Source organism: Equus przewalskii, chromosome 23 (genome assembly GCF_037783145.1).
Source record: "Equus przewalskii isolate Varuska chromosome 23, EquPr2, whole genome shotgun sequence".
In the NCBI taxonomy this organism is placed as follows: Eukaryota; Metazoa; Chordata; class Mammalia; order Perissodactyla; family Equidae; genus Equus; species Equus przewalskii.
The window spans coordinates 18,923,700-18,942,654 of NC_091853.1; the positions used below are offsets into that span (position 1 = coordinate 18,923,700).

Genomic DNA, 18,955 nt, shown 5'->3' on the forward strand with positions numbered 1-18,955 from the left:
TTTATTCTTTTGTAAATGGAATTTTTTTTTAATTTCATTTTCAGATAATTTGTTGTTAGTTTTTTTAAATGCTACTGATTTTTTTGCATTAATTTTGTATCCTGAAACTTTACTGAATTCTTTGATTAGATCTAGCAACTTTTTGGTGGAATCTTTAGGATTTTCTTTATATACAATCTTGTCATCTGCAAATGGAGACAATTATACTTCTTCCTTTCAGTCCTGATGCCTTTTATTTCTTTTTCTTGCCTGATTGCCCTTGCTAGGACTTCCAGTGCTGTGTTGAATAGGAGTGATACGAGTAGGCACCCTCCTCTTGTTCTTGATCTCAGAAGAAAAGCTTTCAGTCTTTCACCATTAAGTATGATGTCAGCTGTGGATTTGTCATATATGGCCTTTATTATGTTGAGGAATGTTCCTTTTATGTAAAGTTTATTGATAGTTTATATCATGAATGGATGTTGAATTTTGTCAAATGCTTCTCTGCATCTATTGAGACGAGCATATGATTTTTATCTTTCATTCTGTTAATGTGATGTATGTCTGTTAAATCTATTTGGTCTATGGTGTTTTTCAAATCCTCTGTTTCATTTTGATTCTCTGACTGGATGATCTATCCATTGTTGAGAGTGGGGTATTAAAGTCCCCAACTATTATTGTATTGCTGTTTATTTCTCCTTTTAGTTCCATTAGTATTTGCTATATATATGTAGGTGCTCCAATGTTGGGTGCATAAATATTTACAATTATAATATCTTCTTAATGGATTGACCCTATTTTCTATTATATAATGACCTTCGTTGTCTCTTTTGACCATTTTTAGCTTAAGGTCTATTTTGTCTAACATAAGTATACTTACCCCTGCTTTCTTTTGTTCCATGTTCTTGAAGTAACTTTTTATATCCCTTCACTCTTGCTCTTTGTATCTTTAAAGCTAAAGTGAGTCTCTTGGAAGAAGCATATCATTGAATCTTGTTTTTTTATCCATTTAGCCATTCTGTATCTTTTGATTGGAGAATTTAATCCATTTATATTTAAAGTAATTGTTGATAGATAAGGACTTACTATTGCCATTTTGTTAATTGTTTTCTGATTGTTTTGTAAATCCTTTGTTCCTTGCTTCTTAGCTTGCTCTTCTTTTGTGATTTGTTGACATTTTTTGTGGTATGTTTTGGCTCCTTTATCATAATCTTTGTGTAACTACTGTAGGTTTTTCCTTTGTGGTTACCGTGAGGCTTATAAAAAATATATTTATAACATCCCATTTTAAGCTGATAGCTTAATTTTGATAGTATACATAAACTTTACATCTTCTCTCCCTCTCACATTTTAGGTTATTGTTAAAATTTATGTATTTTCATATTGTGTATGCAGTAACAATTATTGTAGTTATGGTTATTTTTAATATGTTTGTTTTCTTAACTTTTAAACTAGAATTGTAAGTGAATTACACATCACCATTACAATGTGAGAGAATATGACTTTGAGTACATGTTTACCATTATCAGTAAATTTTGCTCATACATTCATATGTTTTTCCCATGTTAATTAACATCCTTTTATTTCCACTTGAGAATGCCCTTTAGCGTTTCTTGTAAGGCACATCTAGTTGTGATGAACTCTCTCAGCTTTCGTTTTTCAGGAAAATCTTTCTCTCTTGTTCATATTTTACCAGCTATGGTATTCTTGGCTGACAGGGCTTTTTTTCCCCTCAATATTTAGATCATTCCATTCTCTCCTGCAAAGTATCTTTTGAGAAATCTGCCTATAGTCCTATGGGGGTTCCCTTGTATGTGATGTGTTGCTTTCCTCTTGCCGCTTTCAAAATCTCTCTATGTCTTTGACTTTTGAAAAATTAATTATAATGTGTCTCAGTGTAGCCCTTTTTGACTTCAGTGTATCTGGGATCCTTTGAGCCTCATGACTCTGAATATCAATTTGGGAACTTTTCAGACATTATTGTTTTGAATATACTTTCTGTCCCTTTTTCTTTCTCTTCTCCTTCTGAGATTCCCATAATATGTAGATTGTTTCTTTTTATGATGTCCCGTAAGTCCCATAGGCTTTCTTCACTTTTTTTTTTTCATTCTTTTTTCTTTTTGCTCCTCTGACTGTATGACATCAAATGACCTTTCTTCTAGTTCCCTGGTTCTTTCTTCTGCTTGGTCAAGTCTGATGTTGAAGCTCTCTTTTAAATTCTTCAGTCATTGTATTCTTCAGCTCTAGGATTTGTTTGTTTTGTTTTTTGATGGTTTCTATTTCTTTGTTGAACTTCTCATTTTGTTCATGAATGTTTTCCTAGTTTTGTTTAGTTGTCTGTCTGTGTTCTTGTGGTTCACTGAACTTCTTTAAGAGGATTATTCTGAATCTTTTGTCAGACAGTTCATAGATCTCCCTTTCTTTAGGGTAAGTTATTGGATCTTTATTAGTTTCCTTTGATAGTGTCATATTTACCTGATTCCTTGTGTTGGCATCTGCACACTTGAGTAAAGGGTCTTCTCTTCCAGACACGACAGGCTAACTTCAACAGAGACAGTTCTTCACCATTCAGCTCAGCTTGGGGTTCTGGATGGTTCAGCTGGTAGCATCCTTGGGCAGATGGTGTCTTCCATCAGTTGTTAATTTGGAGGAAGACACTGCCTGTGCTGTGAGGTCATGATGGAGGTTACAGTTGGCTAGCAACAGTTGGAGGGGACTGCAGGCTTGGTTCCCTGCCCAAGTGCAGCTATAGGACAGACACTGTGGTTGCCTCATTCTCTGGTCAGGCTTCCTGATCAGGTCAGATTGGGTGCTATACTCAGCAGGTTGGGCAGGCCTGCAAATTTGAGTCCCTTCCCTGGATGGGGGCATAGAACAGGCTCCATGGGCAGTACAATTGAGACCTCCAGTTTTAATATAATATCATCCTAGCCCTCTTTCCTAACAGAACATGCTTTTTATGGTTTTAAAATTTCAAAAAATTGTTTAAGCAATTTAAAATTAATATTTAATGTAAGTTCCATGTGAAAATAAATATAAAAGATCTTTTCCCTATAAGCTATAAATATTAAAGGAATAATTACTACTCTATATCTTTATCTGTCTACCTATTTATATATCTATGCTAGAATCCTGGTATAGACTCAAAATATCTGCTTGTTGAATTGTTGAATTAAAGTTTTTTTCTCTTTTATAGCTTTCTCTGAAAAATATAAAATCTTCTTTAAAAATTTAATATGAATGCAAAGATATTCATGAGTAATAATTTTAATAAAAATGCATGCTCTTTTCTCTTTAAAGTATATTTTACTATAGAAATACTTAATTGTAATAGTCTAAGATATGCTTTATATTTAGTTAAACACAAAGACTGATTTAGAATTATTTCACTGATAGATGAAAACTAATCTTCATTTCAAAATGGTTTATAATCTATGTGTATTTTTAAAATCATAGCATGATCATTATTATTATAAATTGGTTTATGTTTGCAAATTTATTTTACAATGAAAGGTTACTGCATTGTTTTAGAAGTAGGATATTTAAACAGGCAAATAAGTGAAAATGCCTTCTTTAAATTATCAATTGTAGACATGTGATTAGTAGTCAGCTCTAAAAAATGGCTTTTTGTTACAGGGAATCCAGTGCCAGAAATTACGTGGCACAAAGATGGGCAGCTCCTCCAAGAAGATGACACTCATCACATTATGTCTGGTGGCCGATTTCTTCAAATAACCAATGCCCAAGTGTCACACACTGGAAGATATATATGTTTGGCTTCTAATACAGCTGGTGACAAGAGCAAAAGTTTCAGTCTTAATGTACTGGGTAGGTATGATCATTGCTCCAAATCTTGAAGAATCAGACGTGACTATGAGCTAAATTCTCTGCTTTTCTTCTTCTATTTACTTATGGTTTCTACCATAGACATTTCACTCTATAAGGATAACCAGTGCTTGTGTACATTTGCTGTTTCTCTTTCATTAATTAATTCATACATTGATTCATTGCATTTGGAATACCTACTATGTTCCAGGGACTGTTTTTGTGCTAGAGACACAACTATGAATAAGAGGATATTAAATAGCAGTAGGAAAGGATAAATATATGCTGCTCAAAGAGAAGCAGGTCGATAGTGAAAGGGGCTCAACCAGAGATATTTTATTCTTTTTTTGTGGGATTCTGCCCTTATTGGTAATCGTCCATGCTGAATTCTGGTTTTGGTAACTATGATGAAGAACAGAAGCAGAGAAGGCGCACTGCAATTTTAGACTTGCTCATCAGTGATAGTGAATGAACATAATTCCCTGTGAGGTTGAAGAGTTAAAACAAAACAAAACAGCTTTAAAATGCCTTTATTTTAGAATATGCTTCCCTCTGTCTTAAACCACATCTCTCCTTCTTCTCTTCGCCAATTCATGTAGCAGTACTGTGAACAGAACATCTCCTTCCACTGGGGTGAGCGACTACCTTAGATTTTATCTTTCATCACATAATTTGCTGCTCTTCTTTCCTTATGTGTGTTTATCTCCGTCATTTGCTAATTCACTAATACCTAAAATATCTTAAAGGAAGAGAGTTGAAGGGTCCTACCATGCTGATACATTGCTTGAAGAATTCAAATTTAGATCTTTTAGCAATTAATTAATAGCTTTTTCGTCCCAGATAAGTTCCGTCCCCTTGAAATTAATATATAATGTGTAAATTCTATGTTGAGTCAATGAATGAGCTGTGAAGACTCCTAGGTTAAAATAGAGACAGAGACCAAAGGTTTAGGTTTTAAATCTCATGTGATTTCTTTCTGGTTTAACACAGATTAGCTTGTGCATCGGGATCCCAAGCCCTTTGAGAGAAATAAAAACTACACTCTGAAATATAAATGGACTAGGAATGATGAAATAACTGTGCCTTCAGTTCCTGCAGCCTCAAAGTTAGGCTGATGTCTCAGAAATGACATCAAAATGGATTCTTCATTTATGCTCATGTTTTGAAATTTAAAATGCATCACCTAAATGTATTGTATTTGATTACTAATATCTAAATACTTTTAATTCTACTAAAATCAACTGACCTATGTTTGGCTATGCCAACTTTTGCAATTTTTTGTTTGTTTTTGTAGTTATTGGCTAGACTGTTTTGGGACTACATGGTCTCATGTATAGAAACCTCTCATACAGGACACACCCCATAGGTAGCTTACAGTCTAATTGAGTAGAAGAAATATATATGCAAGAAAAGTTAAATCAAAATACTAGATAATGTGTAAGTGCCAAATAAAGAATATATGTAGATAATAATTATACAAAACTATAAACTCACAAAGGCAGAACCCCTTTTTATCCTATAAAGAATTTAGCCCCAGCACCTAAACTTAGTATTGAATAAAAAATACATGGATAAGTATGAATGAGAGTTCATCAGCCAGTTGTCTCCTGACACACCTGTGCTCCCTGCACCCATCAATGTGTGAAAGGCAAATGCCCAGCCCTAGATTTCCTCTCCTCTCCTGTAGCTCATTGCTTCTCTTAGAGCTCTAAGTTTGTCATGCCTCCTTCCTTCATCCTCTGATTCACCTCCCAATACTGACTCATGTCCAAATCCTATTCTCTGCTCTCTGGAAACCTGATTTAAAACTCTCTCTAGCTCCTTCTGTAGTTGGAATCTGACTCTTCCCAAGAGACGCCAGCTTCCGGCGGACTCTCTCCAGTAGAGATTACTTATTCTTTATCCCAGGTATTTCAAGTCATGCTACCTGACTACACTACTTCCCCCCTCACCCACACCCCTCCCTGGTTACTTATCTATTTCTTTTATTCTCCTTTATTCATTGAAGACTGAGAGATCTGAATCAAAGCCTTCTTTCCACCAACTTTATAACGTTGAGGCTATTTAATTGTGTGTTGGAACTTCCATGGACTCAGCTATAATTCAGCATCTTTACCCTTTCTTTTCCTGGATGATGAGTTATCCTTCTTGTTCACAGTTACTGTTTGCACTTTTGCCCTTGACCCTATATCTTTCCACCTTCTTTGGTATGTCATTCATTCCCACCATCCGCCTTACCTGAAGCTTCACCTTCTACTGTCTCCATCACTTCATATGGTAACCACTCTCTGTCTATTCTTCCTGTCCCACTAAAAACAGGCTTCTGCCCACACTGTTCTTGACACTGCTGTGTCAAGATTATCCTGTGGCAGACTACCCTGTTGCTGGATCTAACAAATAGTTTTCAGTCCTTATCTTCATGGTTTGGACATGACTTATCATTTTCTCCTTGACAGTGTTCTTTCCTACTTATCCTTGCACACCTTTGGCTGCTCTCTGTCTCTCTCTTTTATGAACTTTTACTTAATCTATCTCTTAAACATTGTCTCCTAGTGTTTTGTCCTTACTTCACTGCTCATTTTACTCTAGGTATTCTCTTTAAGTAATAAATTTAATTCCCAGAGGTTTAATTATCTCCTGTAGACTGGTGGCTTTTTAAATCCGTACCTGCAACCTAGATCTTTCTCCCAAGCTTTAGATCTCTATATACAATTGCTCAATAGATATTTCTACCTGGAATTCTCAAGAGCACCCAAAATTCAAGATATTCAGAATGGAACAAACTGTCTTCCCCTCCTAAATGAGCAAATCTTTCCATATTTGCTATTTATGTTGCTTCACTGCAGTTTACCTAAATTCCCAAACAAAGAAACTGGAAGTTATCTTTGACTTTAATTTTCCTTAGTCCCCAAATTCTATCATCGAGTCCTACCAATTGACTTCCTTAATATTTCTTTGGTTGCTCCCTCCTCTTTATGCCTTCCTTCAGTGCTCTGGTTCAGTCCCTCATTATCTTTTATGAAACAAATGTACCTCTCTCTGTAACCCTTGTTTTCAGTATTGACCTCCTTGAATCCATCCTCTATATAGTCCCTGCTTGCCCCTTATTTATACGTTGTGCTCCCAGTATGCTTTTTCTTCTTACTAGTCTCCTTCTTTCACCTTCTAACTACCACAATTCTTTAACTCAGTTTGAAATCTCCTTTAAGAGCCTTCACTGATGAGAGTCCTCATACCTTACACCTCAGATTGTATTAAATGCTATGCCTTTGTATATTCTGCACCAAAATTCCCATTATTGCCCTAAATATATTGTGTTATGATTCCTTTTTATGTCTTCTCTTCCATTACCCTGTGAGCTTTTTGAGATTTTCTGTGCTTTTGTGTAGAATAAAAATAATAATTAATTGTTTCTGTAATTATTAGGGAATGGAATTACACAAATAAGTACACTGGAAATTTAGAAATGCATAATTAGAGAAATTTCTAAATATATTAATTCAATTAAATTTTAAATCTTTTTTTAGTATCTCCTACAATTGCTGGTGTTGATGGTAATGGCAGCCCCGAAGATGTCACTGTTATCCTTAACAGCCCCACATCTTTGGTCTGTGAAGCTTATTCATATCCTCCAGCCACCATCACCTGGTTTAAGGATGGAACTGCTTTAGAATCCAACCGAAATATTCGTATTCTTCCAGGTAATTAGCTTACTTTGGATACCCAAGATCCATTTGTGCCATCTACTATTGTAGAAGAACAGAATCATTGGTTATTTTTTGTGAAAGTACTTATATTTTTGGTCGTGTTGTTGTATTGCTATTTTAACTTTTATACTATATACGTATTTGTATACATAAAGATATATGTATATAACTTTAAGGTATCTAAAATCACTCATTGAAAGAGCAATAAAATATCTAAATAAATAAATACCACAATGTAATTACTTGTTAAAATATAATGCGGAATGCCAAAAAGGACAGAAACTCATTTCTTGTTGAATTGAACCTTGAACTAGAGTTAGTATTTTGATTGAAAGAGTTTATTTATTCCTTTAATACCTGGTGATATGTATGAAAATAGAAAGAATTAAAAAGTATGATCATTGGCTTTAAGAAATGTACAGTCTTAGATGGAGAAGAGATTATATGTGTGAAAGTTAATTGACAACATGAATCCATGAATAATCATAGGTAATGAATAGTCATGGGGTATGATAAATGGGGTAGTGACAAGTTTTATAAGAATTCAAAAGAAGGAGTGGCCACTGTGGGCTGAAGCAGTCAGGAAATGCTTTGAATGCAGTCAGAACTTGAACCAGACCTGAAAGTGATAGAATTTTGTTGGTTGGAAATGAGTTAGTTGAGATTTCAGGTCCATTAGGATGACTAGTGTGGGGAAGGTACAAAGTGAGAATGGTCCATCTATGTTCAAGTGATAATAAGTAGACTCCTCACCTTCACTTGGGTGAAGACATTGTGTGTATGTGTTTGTGTGGCAGGGAGGGGGATGGGTAAGGAGGTAAGGTCGGGGAGAAATATTGGAGTCATGTTTTGAATGCCTGGATTAAAGAGTTTTGACTTTATACTTTAGTCAATTGAGAACCATTGAAGATTCTTAAGGAGAAAGGCATCATCATAAAAACTGTGTTTTAGCAAGATCAGTCTCTTCTGATAGGCCAGGTAGATGAGAGGGAGAATGTGACTAAGGCAGAAGACCTATTTATGCAGAGAGCGAAATAAAGGACCTCAGCTAGAGTGTGTACAGAGGCATGAGACGGTCAGAATGAGCATGAGAGTCATTACCACAGAGGAGGACTTAGTGACTGTCCTCACCTACCATGTAGTGTCCATCTACATTGTAGTTTGCCTTTTGTCAAATGTCTATGACAGAATTGGCATATAGAAGAAGAAATATGTTCATAGTAAGAACTAAAGCCTTGGTAGTTTGTGCCTACTCTGCTGCTACTGTGACTTCAGAGATTCTTTGGCGTTCCGTGATTTTTCAGGAGGTAGGACTCTGCAGATCCTAAATGCACAGGAGGACAACGCTGGAAGATATTCTTGTGTAGCCACTAACGAGGCGGGGGAAATGATAAAGCATTATGAAGTCAAGGTCTACAGTAAGTTCTGAAAGAACACTGTGTTTCTCATCTTCTCCAAGTTCTCTACCTTTGTCAATCCTGGTTTCCAATACGGGTTCATAATTATTTATGCTTATCCTTAAGTTTGTTGTTTATGCAGCTTCCTTCGTTAAGATGGAAGTTCAGTTAAATATTGTGCCTGTGACCTCCATTGCTTACAGACGTGAAGAGCCTGCTCAGTCTGCTCCCTAACCTCTTGTTGGAGAACTTGTTACCAACACTTCCTTAAGCTTCTCTATTTTCCTTCTGAGTTATCCTCTGGGCTAAGTTACGGTACTTTCATAGCACAAAACTATTTTTTAAATATATATGCTCTAATCAGTAGCCTAAGATGAGCTCATCAGTGACTTCGGGCTGATGCACTGTATATTGACCTATAAATAAAAAGCAAAGCTAATACTACTATTAATAGGGCCTACCTTTCAGGATTTTGTTTTTGTTTTTATTTTTAAGAAGGAAGAGTATCTTTCATTTTTGAATCAGTCCCTTTAATGACCAATAAAATGCATTGTGTGGGTCATGCTCGGACTGTGTCTGGGGACCTGGAACAAATGAAACTATTCCGTGAAGGACATTAGCAGCATTGTCAGTATTATAATGACAAAAGGAGAAAGATATTTTCCTTCGCGTTCTGTATCTGAACACTACCATTTTATAAGATGCTAACTTGAGTCTTTGATGAAAGGGGAACATAGAAAATGCTTCAGTTATTTCCTTGTTTTCTTGTTAAGTAATCTTCAATGTGAGTCCCATGGTTTTCCATGTATTTAAAAGAGCCAATGTTTAGCTCTTTAATGCTTGTTTTTATGCAGTTCCACCCATAATCAATAAAGGGGACCTCCTGGGGCCTGGTCTTTCCCCTAAAGAAGTGAAGATCAGAGTGAACAACACCCTGACCTTGGAATGCGAAGCTTATGCGATTCCTTCTGCCTCACTCAGCTGGTACAAGGACGGACAGGCCAGTCACGAGTTTTTTCATTTGCTGATGGTTTCGTAAAGACTAAAATGCTCAATAAAAGTAAAAAATTTAAAATAAAAAACAGACACAAGTAACTCAGAGAATCAATGTGACCTTAAAACCAGCACAATCTCATGCCCCTAGAATATAAAACTGCAAAAGACTGGAGCCATGTTCAATAATTTTAGTGTTATTCCATTAGAAAGTTTGAAGGATTGTTAAAATGATAGGTATAACATGGGTACTAAGTTTATTGACAACTTTCTGTAAACATTTTTAACTCTTTTATAAAAAGTAACATTTTTAATATTCCAAGATGAAGAAGTAAAGCTACATGTGATGATTAAGTGCCCAATACATTAACTAGGGGGAATAAGAAACTTTAAATAAAAGGCACATTCTTCAAGTATATGATCTGACTTTAAGATCACATATCCTTATTTCTCATTCAACTTATTTTCTTCCATGCAGGTTTTAAAAGACATATGTCCTGGTGTTTTTAAACCAAAATAGATTTTTTTTAGCTGCACTTAACGCTGTGGTTAATACAGATGTGACATAGCTAAGCTGCTATTTGTCCTCTTTTACACATAATCAACCAAATGGTCAGTTAAATTCCAGCTGTAGAAGCTCAGGTTAGAGCCATGATTTAAGATGCAAAAAGATATAGCTTTACGGATGGATTTTGCAATACTGGCAGCTAGAAAAAAAAAATCATCTCTTATAAAATAAGCAAGTTTCATCTGGAAGCCATTGCAAGAGGAGAAATATGGAACTCCCACCATGTTCTGTTTACAATTTCTTTTCTGATTACAAGCACACTTCGTGGTACAATATCAAATTTATATGAGTTTGCTTGGAAACAATTAATTCCTGTCTCCTTTGAAATCTTATTATTTTGTTTTTAATTTTATCTAAAGCCTTTTCATTCATTGTAGTTACTACACATGCACACACACACATAAACACATACAATCACAAAAATTAGGTAAAGACTAGAATTGCACCAGAAATTAGGCAGTTTTGTTTTTTTTAATTTCATAATAAATAGTTTAATTACAGTTTCAAATCCAGATTCTGAAATTAATGCAATCGTGATGCTTTCAGCTGCAAATTTTTCAGGTTTGGGGATTGGTCCCTAAAATGTGTGCCAAAAAATAACGGTTTTTGTTTATTTTCCGTAGCCTTTCTTCTGTTATTTCATTCTTCACATAAGCAACACTACTTGAGCAAAATGGTGTTTTTAACAAAGTCCACCAAAAATATTGGCAGTGTTAGCCACAATAAGTGTTTGTAGAGTCTTTGAATTTTGTTTATTCATGCTCTGCAGTTTTTCTTTTAGCATAGAAATTTTAAATTATTCTATTTTTATATGTGATACAATATTAATAACAATTCATGCATCCCAAATTATTTATTGAACACATTATTTGCCAGACACTGTTTTAGGTGCGAAGGATATAGCTAAAGGAAATAGACAAAGATCTCCATTCATATGAAGTTTGAGACAAAACCTAAACAAACCCACCAGTAAAACTTATAATGTGCCAGATGGGGTAGGTGTGGCGGTGAAAATTCAGTCAGGAAGGAGAACAATAGGTGTGGGAGTGTGATCTCTTGTTTATATAGGGAAGGCCGTACTGGTAAAGTGATATATGAGCAGAAACTCAAAGAAAGTGAAGGAAGCAGACATAAGATATCTGAGGGGAAAATATTCCAAAGTAGAGAGAATAGCAAGGGCTAAGGCGCGGAGGCATTTTGGCTGGAGTGCCGTGATCCACGAGAACACAGGAGATGTGGGCTAATGATTGATGGAAGGCCAGATCCCACTGCCTAGCAGACTCGTTGGCCTTTATACTGATGGGGAGCTACTGGAAAATTTTGAACACAAGAGTGTTATGATCTGACTTCAGATTTTGAAAAGATTACATTGGCTCCTGTGTTGGGAAAAGAAAGGGAGGGTCCAGATTTGAATTTCTTGCAAGGGTCCAGAAGAGAGAGAGTTGTTTCTTGGATGAAGATGGTAGCAGGATGTGAGGGAGAGAGAAGAGTCAAAAACGAGTCCAAGGTTTTGCATGAAGTCACCAAGAGAGTGAGTTGAGACAGAAATAGAAGAGGTCTAAGGATTAAGTGCTGGGTTACTTCTCCATTTAGAGGTTGTGGGGCAGAGAGGGAAATGTCCCAAAAGATATGGAAAAAAGGTATATCAAAATGAAGACAAATTAAATTCTGTTAAATGCCACTCGTTGGGTAAAATAAAGACTGAGAATTGACCAGTAAATTTAGCAACATGGATGTCTTTGGTGACCTTGACAGAGTCATTTTGGTCAAGTAGAGATGGTGAAAGTCTGATCAGAGAAGATTCAATGAAAGATGGGAGGAAATGGAGACAGCATATGTAGAAAACATTTTTAAGTCATTTGGTTATAAAGGGGAGTAGAAAAATGTGGAAGTAGGCTGCAGTCTAAAGAATTTTTTTTAATGGGAAAATTATACTATGTTATATGTAGATTGAAATAATCCAGTGGAAAAGAATAAATTGATGATGATGCAGGTGAGAGAAGACACAGTTGCTGGAGGGATATACTTGAGTAGACCAGGGATTGCTCAAAATGGATAAGGACTGGTATTAACCAGGGGAGTGCAATAAAGAGAGAGGGGACAAGAGAGTTGAGGGTTTATTCAAGGAGTGACTGCCATAAAAGAGCTTCTCTGAGTCAGGAGGGAATAGAGGTCAGGAGAAGAGTGAGAGGCAATGAAAAAATCATAAGGTCAGTGGATTGTGGGTCAAAAAGTTATTGGAATTGGGATGCTAGAGGAAGTGAGCTAGAAAGTTAGGAGGTGGTGGTCTGTGAGAACTTGAAACTGAGCCTATGAAGAGATGCGGTTATTGGAATTATAAGATCTAGATATGACTCTCGTATTGGTGTCTGACAAGGGGTTGAGGACAAGAAGATTAGAGGAGAGGAGGTCAAGGAGCTGAGAGCACACACTGTCTATGTGGGTATTGAAATCACCAAGAATTACAAGAAAAGTATTAGAAGGATAGAGGAGAGGCGGTCAAGGAGCTGAGAGCACACACTGTCTATGTGGGTATTGAAATCACCAAGAATTACAAGAAAAGTATTAGAAGGAATGACAGTGAGCCAGGAGCTAAAATCTTCAAGGAATAAGGGGGAATTTAGTGTAAAAGGAAATTTTTAGATGATGAGAAATGTCCTATTATATCAACAAAATATCATAATATAAATATCTGTAGATTAGTGTTCCATTAAGTATAGTTATACTTTCAATAAAACATAATATAAATATCTCTAGGCTAAAAATTTTCATTTATGAAGTAATGATGTTTCTGAATGAACAATAGTGATTTTAGATCAAATCAGATTATGTTAATACCCCCAATCTTTCATTAAAAAACTCTAGCATTTTCTACAAAATTATCATAAAAGACATGCTTTTTTAATACCATATGGGATGAGCTGAAAATATTATTTTCCAACATGGATAAATGGATGTGGTATCTAAGAACATATGTTTTATCATAAAAAATATATAAATGTACCACCCAGAGATACCTTGCACAGATGTAAAGTATATCAGCTACAATTTTTAATAAATAAAAATATCGTTACTTAAAAACAACCAGTTTAATCAAAGTAAATTAGTCAAATTATTGTTGTCTTGACTGTTTCACAGAAGATTTTATGCTTATTAAACAATCATAAAAATATCAACTGCATGATCTCTTAGAGGATTTATTAGAGTACTTAATGGTAACATTATTATAATTGAATCACAGCCCCTCAAATCAGATGATCATGTTAATATTGCTGCAAGTGGACACACACTTCAAATAAAGGAGGCTCAGATATCTGACACTGGACGATATACTTGTGTAGCATCTAACCTTGCAGGTGAAGATGAGCTGGATTTTGATGTGAATATACAAGGTAATACTAATATGCTTATTCTGTGTAATTTAATTCGTCAAAGCAATGAAAAATAGATGATTTTGTTTATTTTAAATAGTATTTTTTCTGATGACAATAATATCAATTTATTATTGTATAGTTGGACTCAAGAAATTAACAAAGAAGAAAATCCCATCATTCAGGATTACTTCTGATATTTTTAAATGTATATTTCATTTACAAATTGGGATCACATGATACATACGTCTCTGTGACATTAGGTTTCCCCTGATATTATATCATGAAGTTTTTTTTTTTTATTTTGAGGAAGATTAGCCCTGAGGTAACATCTACTGCCAATCCTCCTCTTTTTGCTGAGGAACACTGACCCTGAGCTAACATCCATGTCCATCTTTCTCTACTTTATATGTGGGATGCCTGCCACAGCATGTCTGGACAAGCCATGCATAGGTCCGCACCGGGATTCGAACTGGTGAAACCTGGGCTGCTGAAGCGGAACGTGCGAACTTAACCGCTGCGCCACTGGGCGGGACCCATGAAGTTTTCTGTTTTCTTTTTTAATAGCATTTACATGGAAGACAAGAAAATAGTAAAGGTCACAATTTAAAGTAGTCAGACTTGGGATTCAATGATGATTTAGTCTGCTGCAAGCTCTGTGACTTGGGCAAGTTACCTAAATGTTTTAAGCCCCAGTTGCCTCACTTTTAAACTTAATGCCTTGAAGAACTGTGGTGGGCACCAACTAGGAGTGTGTAAAGCCCTTAGCACAATGCTTAAGAAATAATACCTGCTATTATTGTTGTTGATACTGTTACTCTCAACATGATTTTTAATAACTACACTTGTTTTGTTAGTTGAGTATTGAAATATTTATTTAGCCAGACTCCTATTGTTGAATATCTGGCTTGTTTCCAAGTGTTCACTACTCATATATAACGCTTAACCGAACATCTTTATACATAAAACTTTTGCACATCTTTGATTTTTCATAGTTTGCTAATAGTGAAAATTTGGGTCCAGTATTATGCACTTTTTTAGTGCTTTTGCTCTACAGGGAAATTGCCTTCTAGAAAGTTCATGCTTGTCCCTTAGAAATATTTGAGAATGTCCTGTTCTTCTTAATGAAGTTATTAATCTTGATTGCATAACTTCTTTAGCCTTCTTAGTAAGAGAGATCATTGGGAAATGCTCTGAACCGAGCCAGTATTTTTTAATGGTTCTTCAAAATTAGTCTTTTCTGATATGATCATCTTCCTTAGTCGTGCTTATTCTAGTAGGTCCTGCCTGAAAGCAAGCTCCTTTATCTTCTAAGTGCCAGAGTGTTTTAGCAGGGAGAGCAAAGCATGAGCACAGCCCTCTGAGCCCCGTACTTCTTGTTCTTCCACGTGAGAACCAGCTCTATCTTCTGTCTACTAATTTTTTAGTCTCGGGACTAGAGTTGGTAGGTGTATAAGTACTTGAAAATATTTTCACATTGTCTACTTTATTACATTTACAAACCACTCATGTGAAAATACAGCCTAGATCTTTGTTTAATGGATTGACACTGACATTCACATGTCCAAAATTTCATGTCTTTCTTCCCTAGTTCCTCCAAGTTTTCAGAAACTCTGGGAAATAGGAAATATGCTGGATACTGGCAGGAGTGGTGAAGCCAAGGATGTGATCATCAACAATCCTATTTCTCTTTACTGTGAGACAAATGCTGCTCCTCCCCCTACACTGACGTGGTACAAAGATGGCCGTCCCCTGACCTCGAGTGATAGAATATTGATTTTACCAGGTAATGGTTGCTATGAACAGGGTGAAAATCTGAACCCCTGCCACATGTATTTCTTCTCATTTATTAGACCAGTTGAATTGATGAGTTCTCTGGCCATGTAGTTTAACTGACAGAGGCTGCCAAATGCCACTGGTATCCATGTAGCTTCAAGTTAGGAGAGTCCAGGCTGAGAATTTGACATAGGATAGAACACTTTAGTTAATTTTCATATCTACTACAGGATCCTTCTATCAACTTAAGAAAGTCCTTTGGATTCTCTGTGCTTCCATCTCTCTAATAGTGTCATGAAATAATCAGTTTGGTTTCTATACATTATTAATCATAAATTCTAAATTATATTTGCAAATAGTTACTACTCAGTTTATTAAATGCATTTATCATAAAGATTATTAGTTCCAAATATTTTAGTTGATACATGGTTTATTGATGGAAAAGATGTTTGAATTATAGAATAATATTTTGAATCTTTCTATTTACTTTTAGCAAACAGTCAAATAGACTTATCAAACTTTAAAAAAATGTACACTTAAGGTCAGTGCATTCCACTGTATGTAAATTTCATCTCAACTGAATAAAAGAATATCTTGGGGAAAAAAAAGACTAGACAGAAATGTGAACTAAATGTAATATGTGATCCTAAATTGGATCTGGGCTTGGGAAAAATAGGTATAAAACACAATATTGTAATAATAATGAAATTTGAACATGGACAATGGATTCAATAGTAGTTTGGTATTGATTTTAAATCTTTTTATTTTGATCATTATACCATGGTTATATAAAGGATTATGCTTATTCTCATGAAATACATATTTATGAATATTTAGCATTTACGCTACCATGTCTTCAGCTTACTCACAAATGGTTCAGAAAAAGATTTTTATATACATATATATATATATATTGACAGAGATAAAACAAATGCAATGAAATATAAACAATTGGTAAACATAGGTGATAATTTTTATACACTTATTGCAACTTTTCTCTATGTTTGAAATTATAGCAACATGAAAAGTTAAAAAATACACAGAGTTATTCTTTCAAGATTATATGTATAATGGTATACTTTATACCTTTTGCATCCTTGGCTATTATTTTCTTAAACCAAACTTCTTTTACATGTGTTCAAAACTGTAAAAGCAAGAAGTTACTACATAGTAACATTCCACATGGAACCTGATGAGAGGCACAGAGCAACATTCCCCACCTTGAGGAAAATCTATATGAGCTATTCATTTCTCAAGAGATCTGATTCATATATTGGATCACTTTTCAATAATGCAGTGTTTGTTATAAAAGTGATATATGGGATTAAAACCGAGCCATTGGATGAAGTAAGAACCTTGAAAGAAAATGTAAGGAAGTCAATAGACCTGAAAAACTGTCTCTCTGTTATTGTATTAACTCTAAGATTTGGAGAAGTAAACATATTGGGATATATTTTCAGGAGGGCGAGTGTTGCAGATTCCCCGGGCTAGAGTAGAAGATGCTGGGAGATACACGTGTGTGGCTGTGAATGAGGCTGGAGAAGATTCCCTTCAGTATGATGTCCGTGTACTCTGTGAGTTTGTTTCCTTTTGTTTATTATGCATTCTTTCACTCAAAAAAGTGTTCTGAGAACCAATGTTTCCAGGATGCTGCAAAACACTTGAGACTATAAAAATAATCAGAAACTGATAGTTCTACCAAGGAGTTAATTATCTTATTCAAATTGAGAGCATATTAATTAGGACTCTTGAAGCATCAAATAAACTGGCTTAAAGCAAAAAAAGAGAATTCATTGACTCATGAACCTGAAGAGTCCTGGAGTAGAGGTGGCTACTGTCATGTCTGACTTCCATGGCTCAAAAGAAATCAACCAGACTTCCCCTTTCTCTTTCTCTTTCTCTTGGCTTTGCTTTTCTCTGTTATAATCACTGTCAGGTAGGGGATCCCCTTGGATGGCAAGTCAGCCCCTAGCAGCTCTAGTCTTACATCATTCTAGTTTTACATCCAAATGAAAGCTTTTCTTTCCCACTATTTACAACTGAAGTCCTAGAATTGGATTTCCGTGGCTTTATTTGGCCGAGCAGGAGTCGCATTTCCCTCCCTAAACCAACACAGAAGCCAAGAGGCCTAACTGATAAGGCCTGGTTCATTTGCCCACCTTTGAACCAGAGTTGTCTCCATCGGAATTCGTGGACTGAGAGTGGAAGAAGTATTGTACCTTGAAGGGGAGAGAGAAGTGATGTTACTAGAGGCAGAAACAAATAGACGCTTCCATTAGAAGAGATTGATCTAGAGAAGTGGCACTGAGAATATATAGGAAGCAGACAGTATGAAAGATTTTATAGAGAAAGTAATTAAGTGATATGAAGTATTAGGCACTCATCTTGGAGTAGACGAAAAATGAGATTTGTATCCTGAGTGATTAAGAAAATGGTAGCAAGAATAATAATAATAGCAGACCTAGGAAAACAACATGATTTGGGAAGAAGGAAGTCAGTTTTGTTTTGGACATGTTGGAAATACTTAGGTAAGTTGTTGAATGGGCCATTGGAAGTATGGAACTACAACACAGGAGAGAGAACTAGACTAAAAATATAGATTTGAGAAGAATCCACAAACGGGTGATATTCAAAGGCATGAGATTTCCAACAGAAGGGGTTATAGATAGAGTAGAAGACCCAAAGTTGATCATGATGGAATTATTTATAGGTAGGAGACAGGAAAAGGAAAACTGAATTAGAGGAGAAACAATTTGGAGAGTTAATGAAAACCAGTAAACAGAACCCAAGGCTTAGAAAAGGTTTTCAGTAAGTGGGTTTAGTATTGAATGCTAAAGCAAGTATAGGAAAACTTAAGAAACTTAAAAGGAAAACTTAAACTTATTTTAAGAAAATAAAGACTGAAAAAAGGCCATTTGACTTTAAAACCAAAAAAAAATCATTGGTGAAATTCAAAAGATCAATTTAGATAGAATGGTGTGGTGCAAAGCCACAGAACAAAAGGATAAATATTGAGCAAGTAGTCAGAAAAAACAAGAAACAAATATACAGTACACTTAAGACATTTTGCAGAGAAAGGAAGAGGTGGGATATAATTTTAGGATAAATAGCTTGTTTGAAGAAACAGAATTAAGAGAGATTTGAGCTTCCTTATAGACCAAAGAAAATGATCCAATAGAAAGGGACAAGTTAAAGTTCCAAGTATCTGTGTGGATGGGAGGAAGGTGCAGGGGTTGATGGAGCAAGGTCCTGGAACAGGTGAAAAATGCAATCAGGGAACCAAGAGGGGTTAATTAGCCTTTCATGGTAGTGAATTACCATTCTTTGGAATGGTTAGAA

At 35.4% G+C, this 18,955-nt stretch overlaps 1 protein-coding gene across 9 annotated transcripts in view; it reads left to right on the forward strand.

Annotated features, from left to right (window-relative positions):
* HMCN1 (hemicentin 1) overlaps positions 1–18,955 on the forward strand; it is a 434,632-nt gene that overhangs the window by 306,867 nt on the left and 108,810 nt on the right. For all 9 annotated transcript variants that reach the window (XR_011532218.1, XR_011532219.1, XR_011532217.1 and 6 more), the window contains 7 exons: positions 3,616–3,807; positions 7,332–7,505; positions 8,816–8,929; positions 9,763–9,908; positions 13,711–13,861; positions 15,432–15,626; positions 17,077–17,190. Coding sequence is in view for 3 of the 9 variants with exons in the window: in XM_008514091.2 (XP_008512313.2) it covers positions 3,616–3,807; positions 7,332–7,505; positions 8,816–8,929; positions 9,763–9,908; positions 13,711–13,861; positions 15,432–15,626; positions 17,077–17,190 (1,086 nt within the window). In the remaining 6 variants the exon portion in view is untranslated. The remainder of the gene's footprint in view (positions 1–3,615; positions 3,808–7,331; positions 7,506–8,815; positions 8,930–9,762; positions 9,909–13,710; positions 13,862–15,431; positions 15,627–17,076; positions 17,191–18,955) is intronic.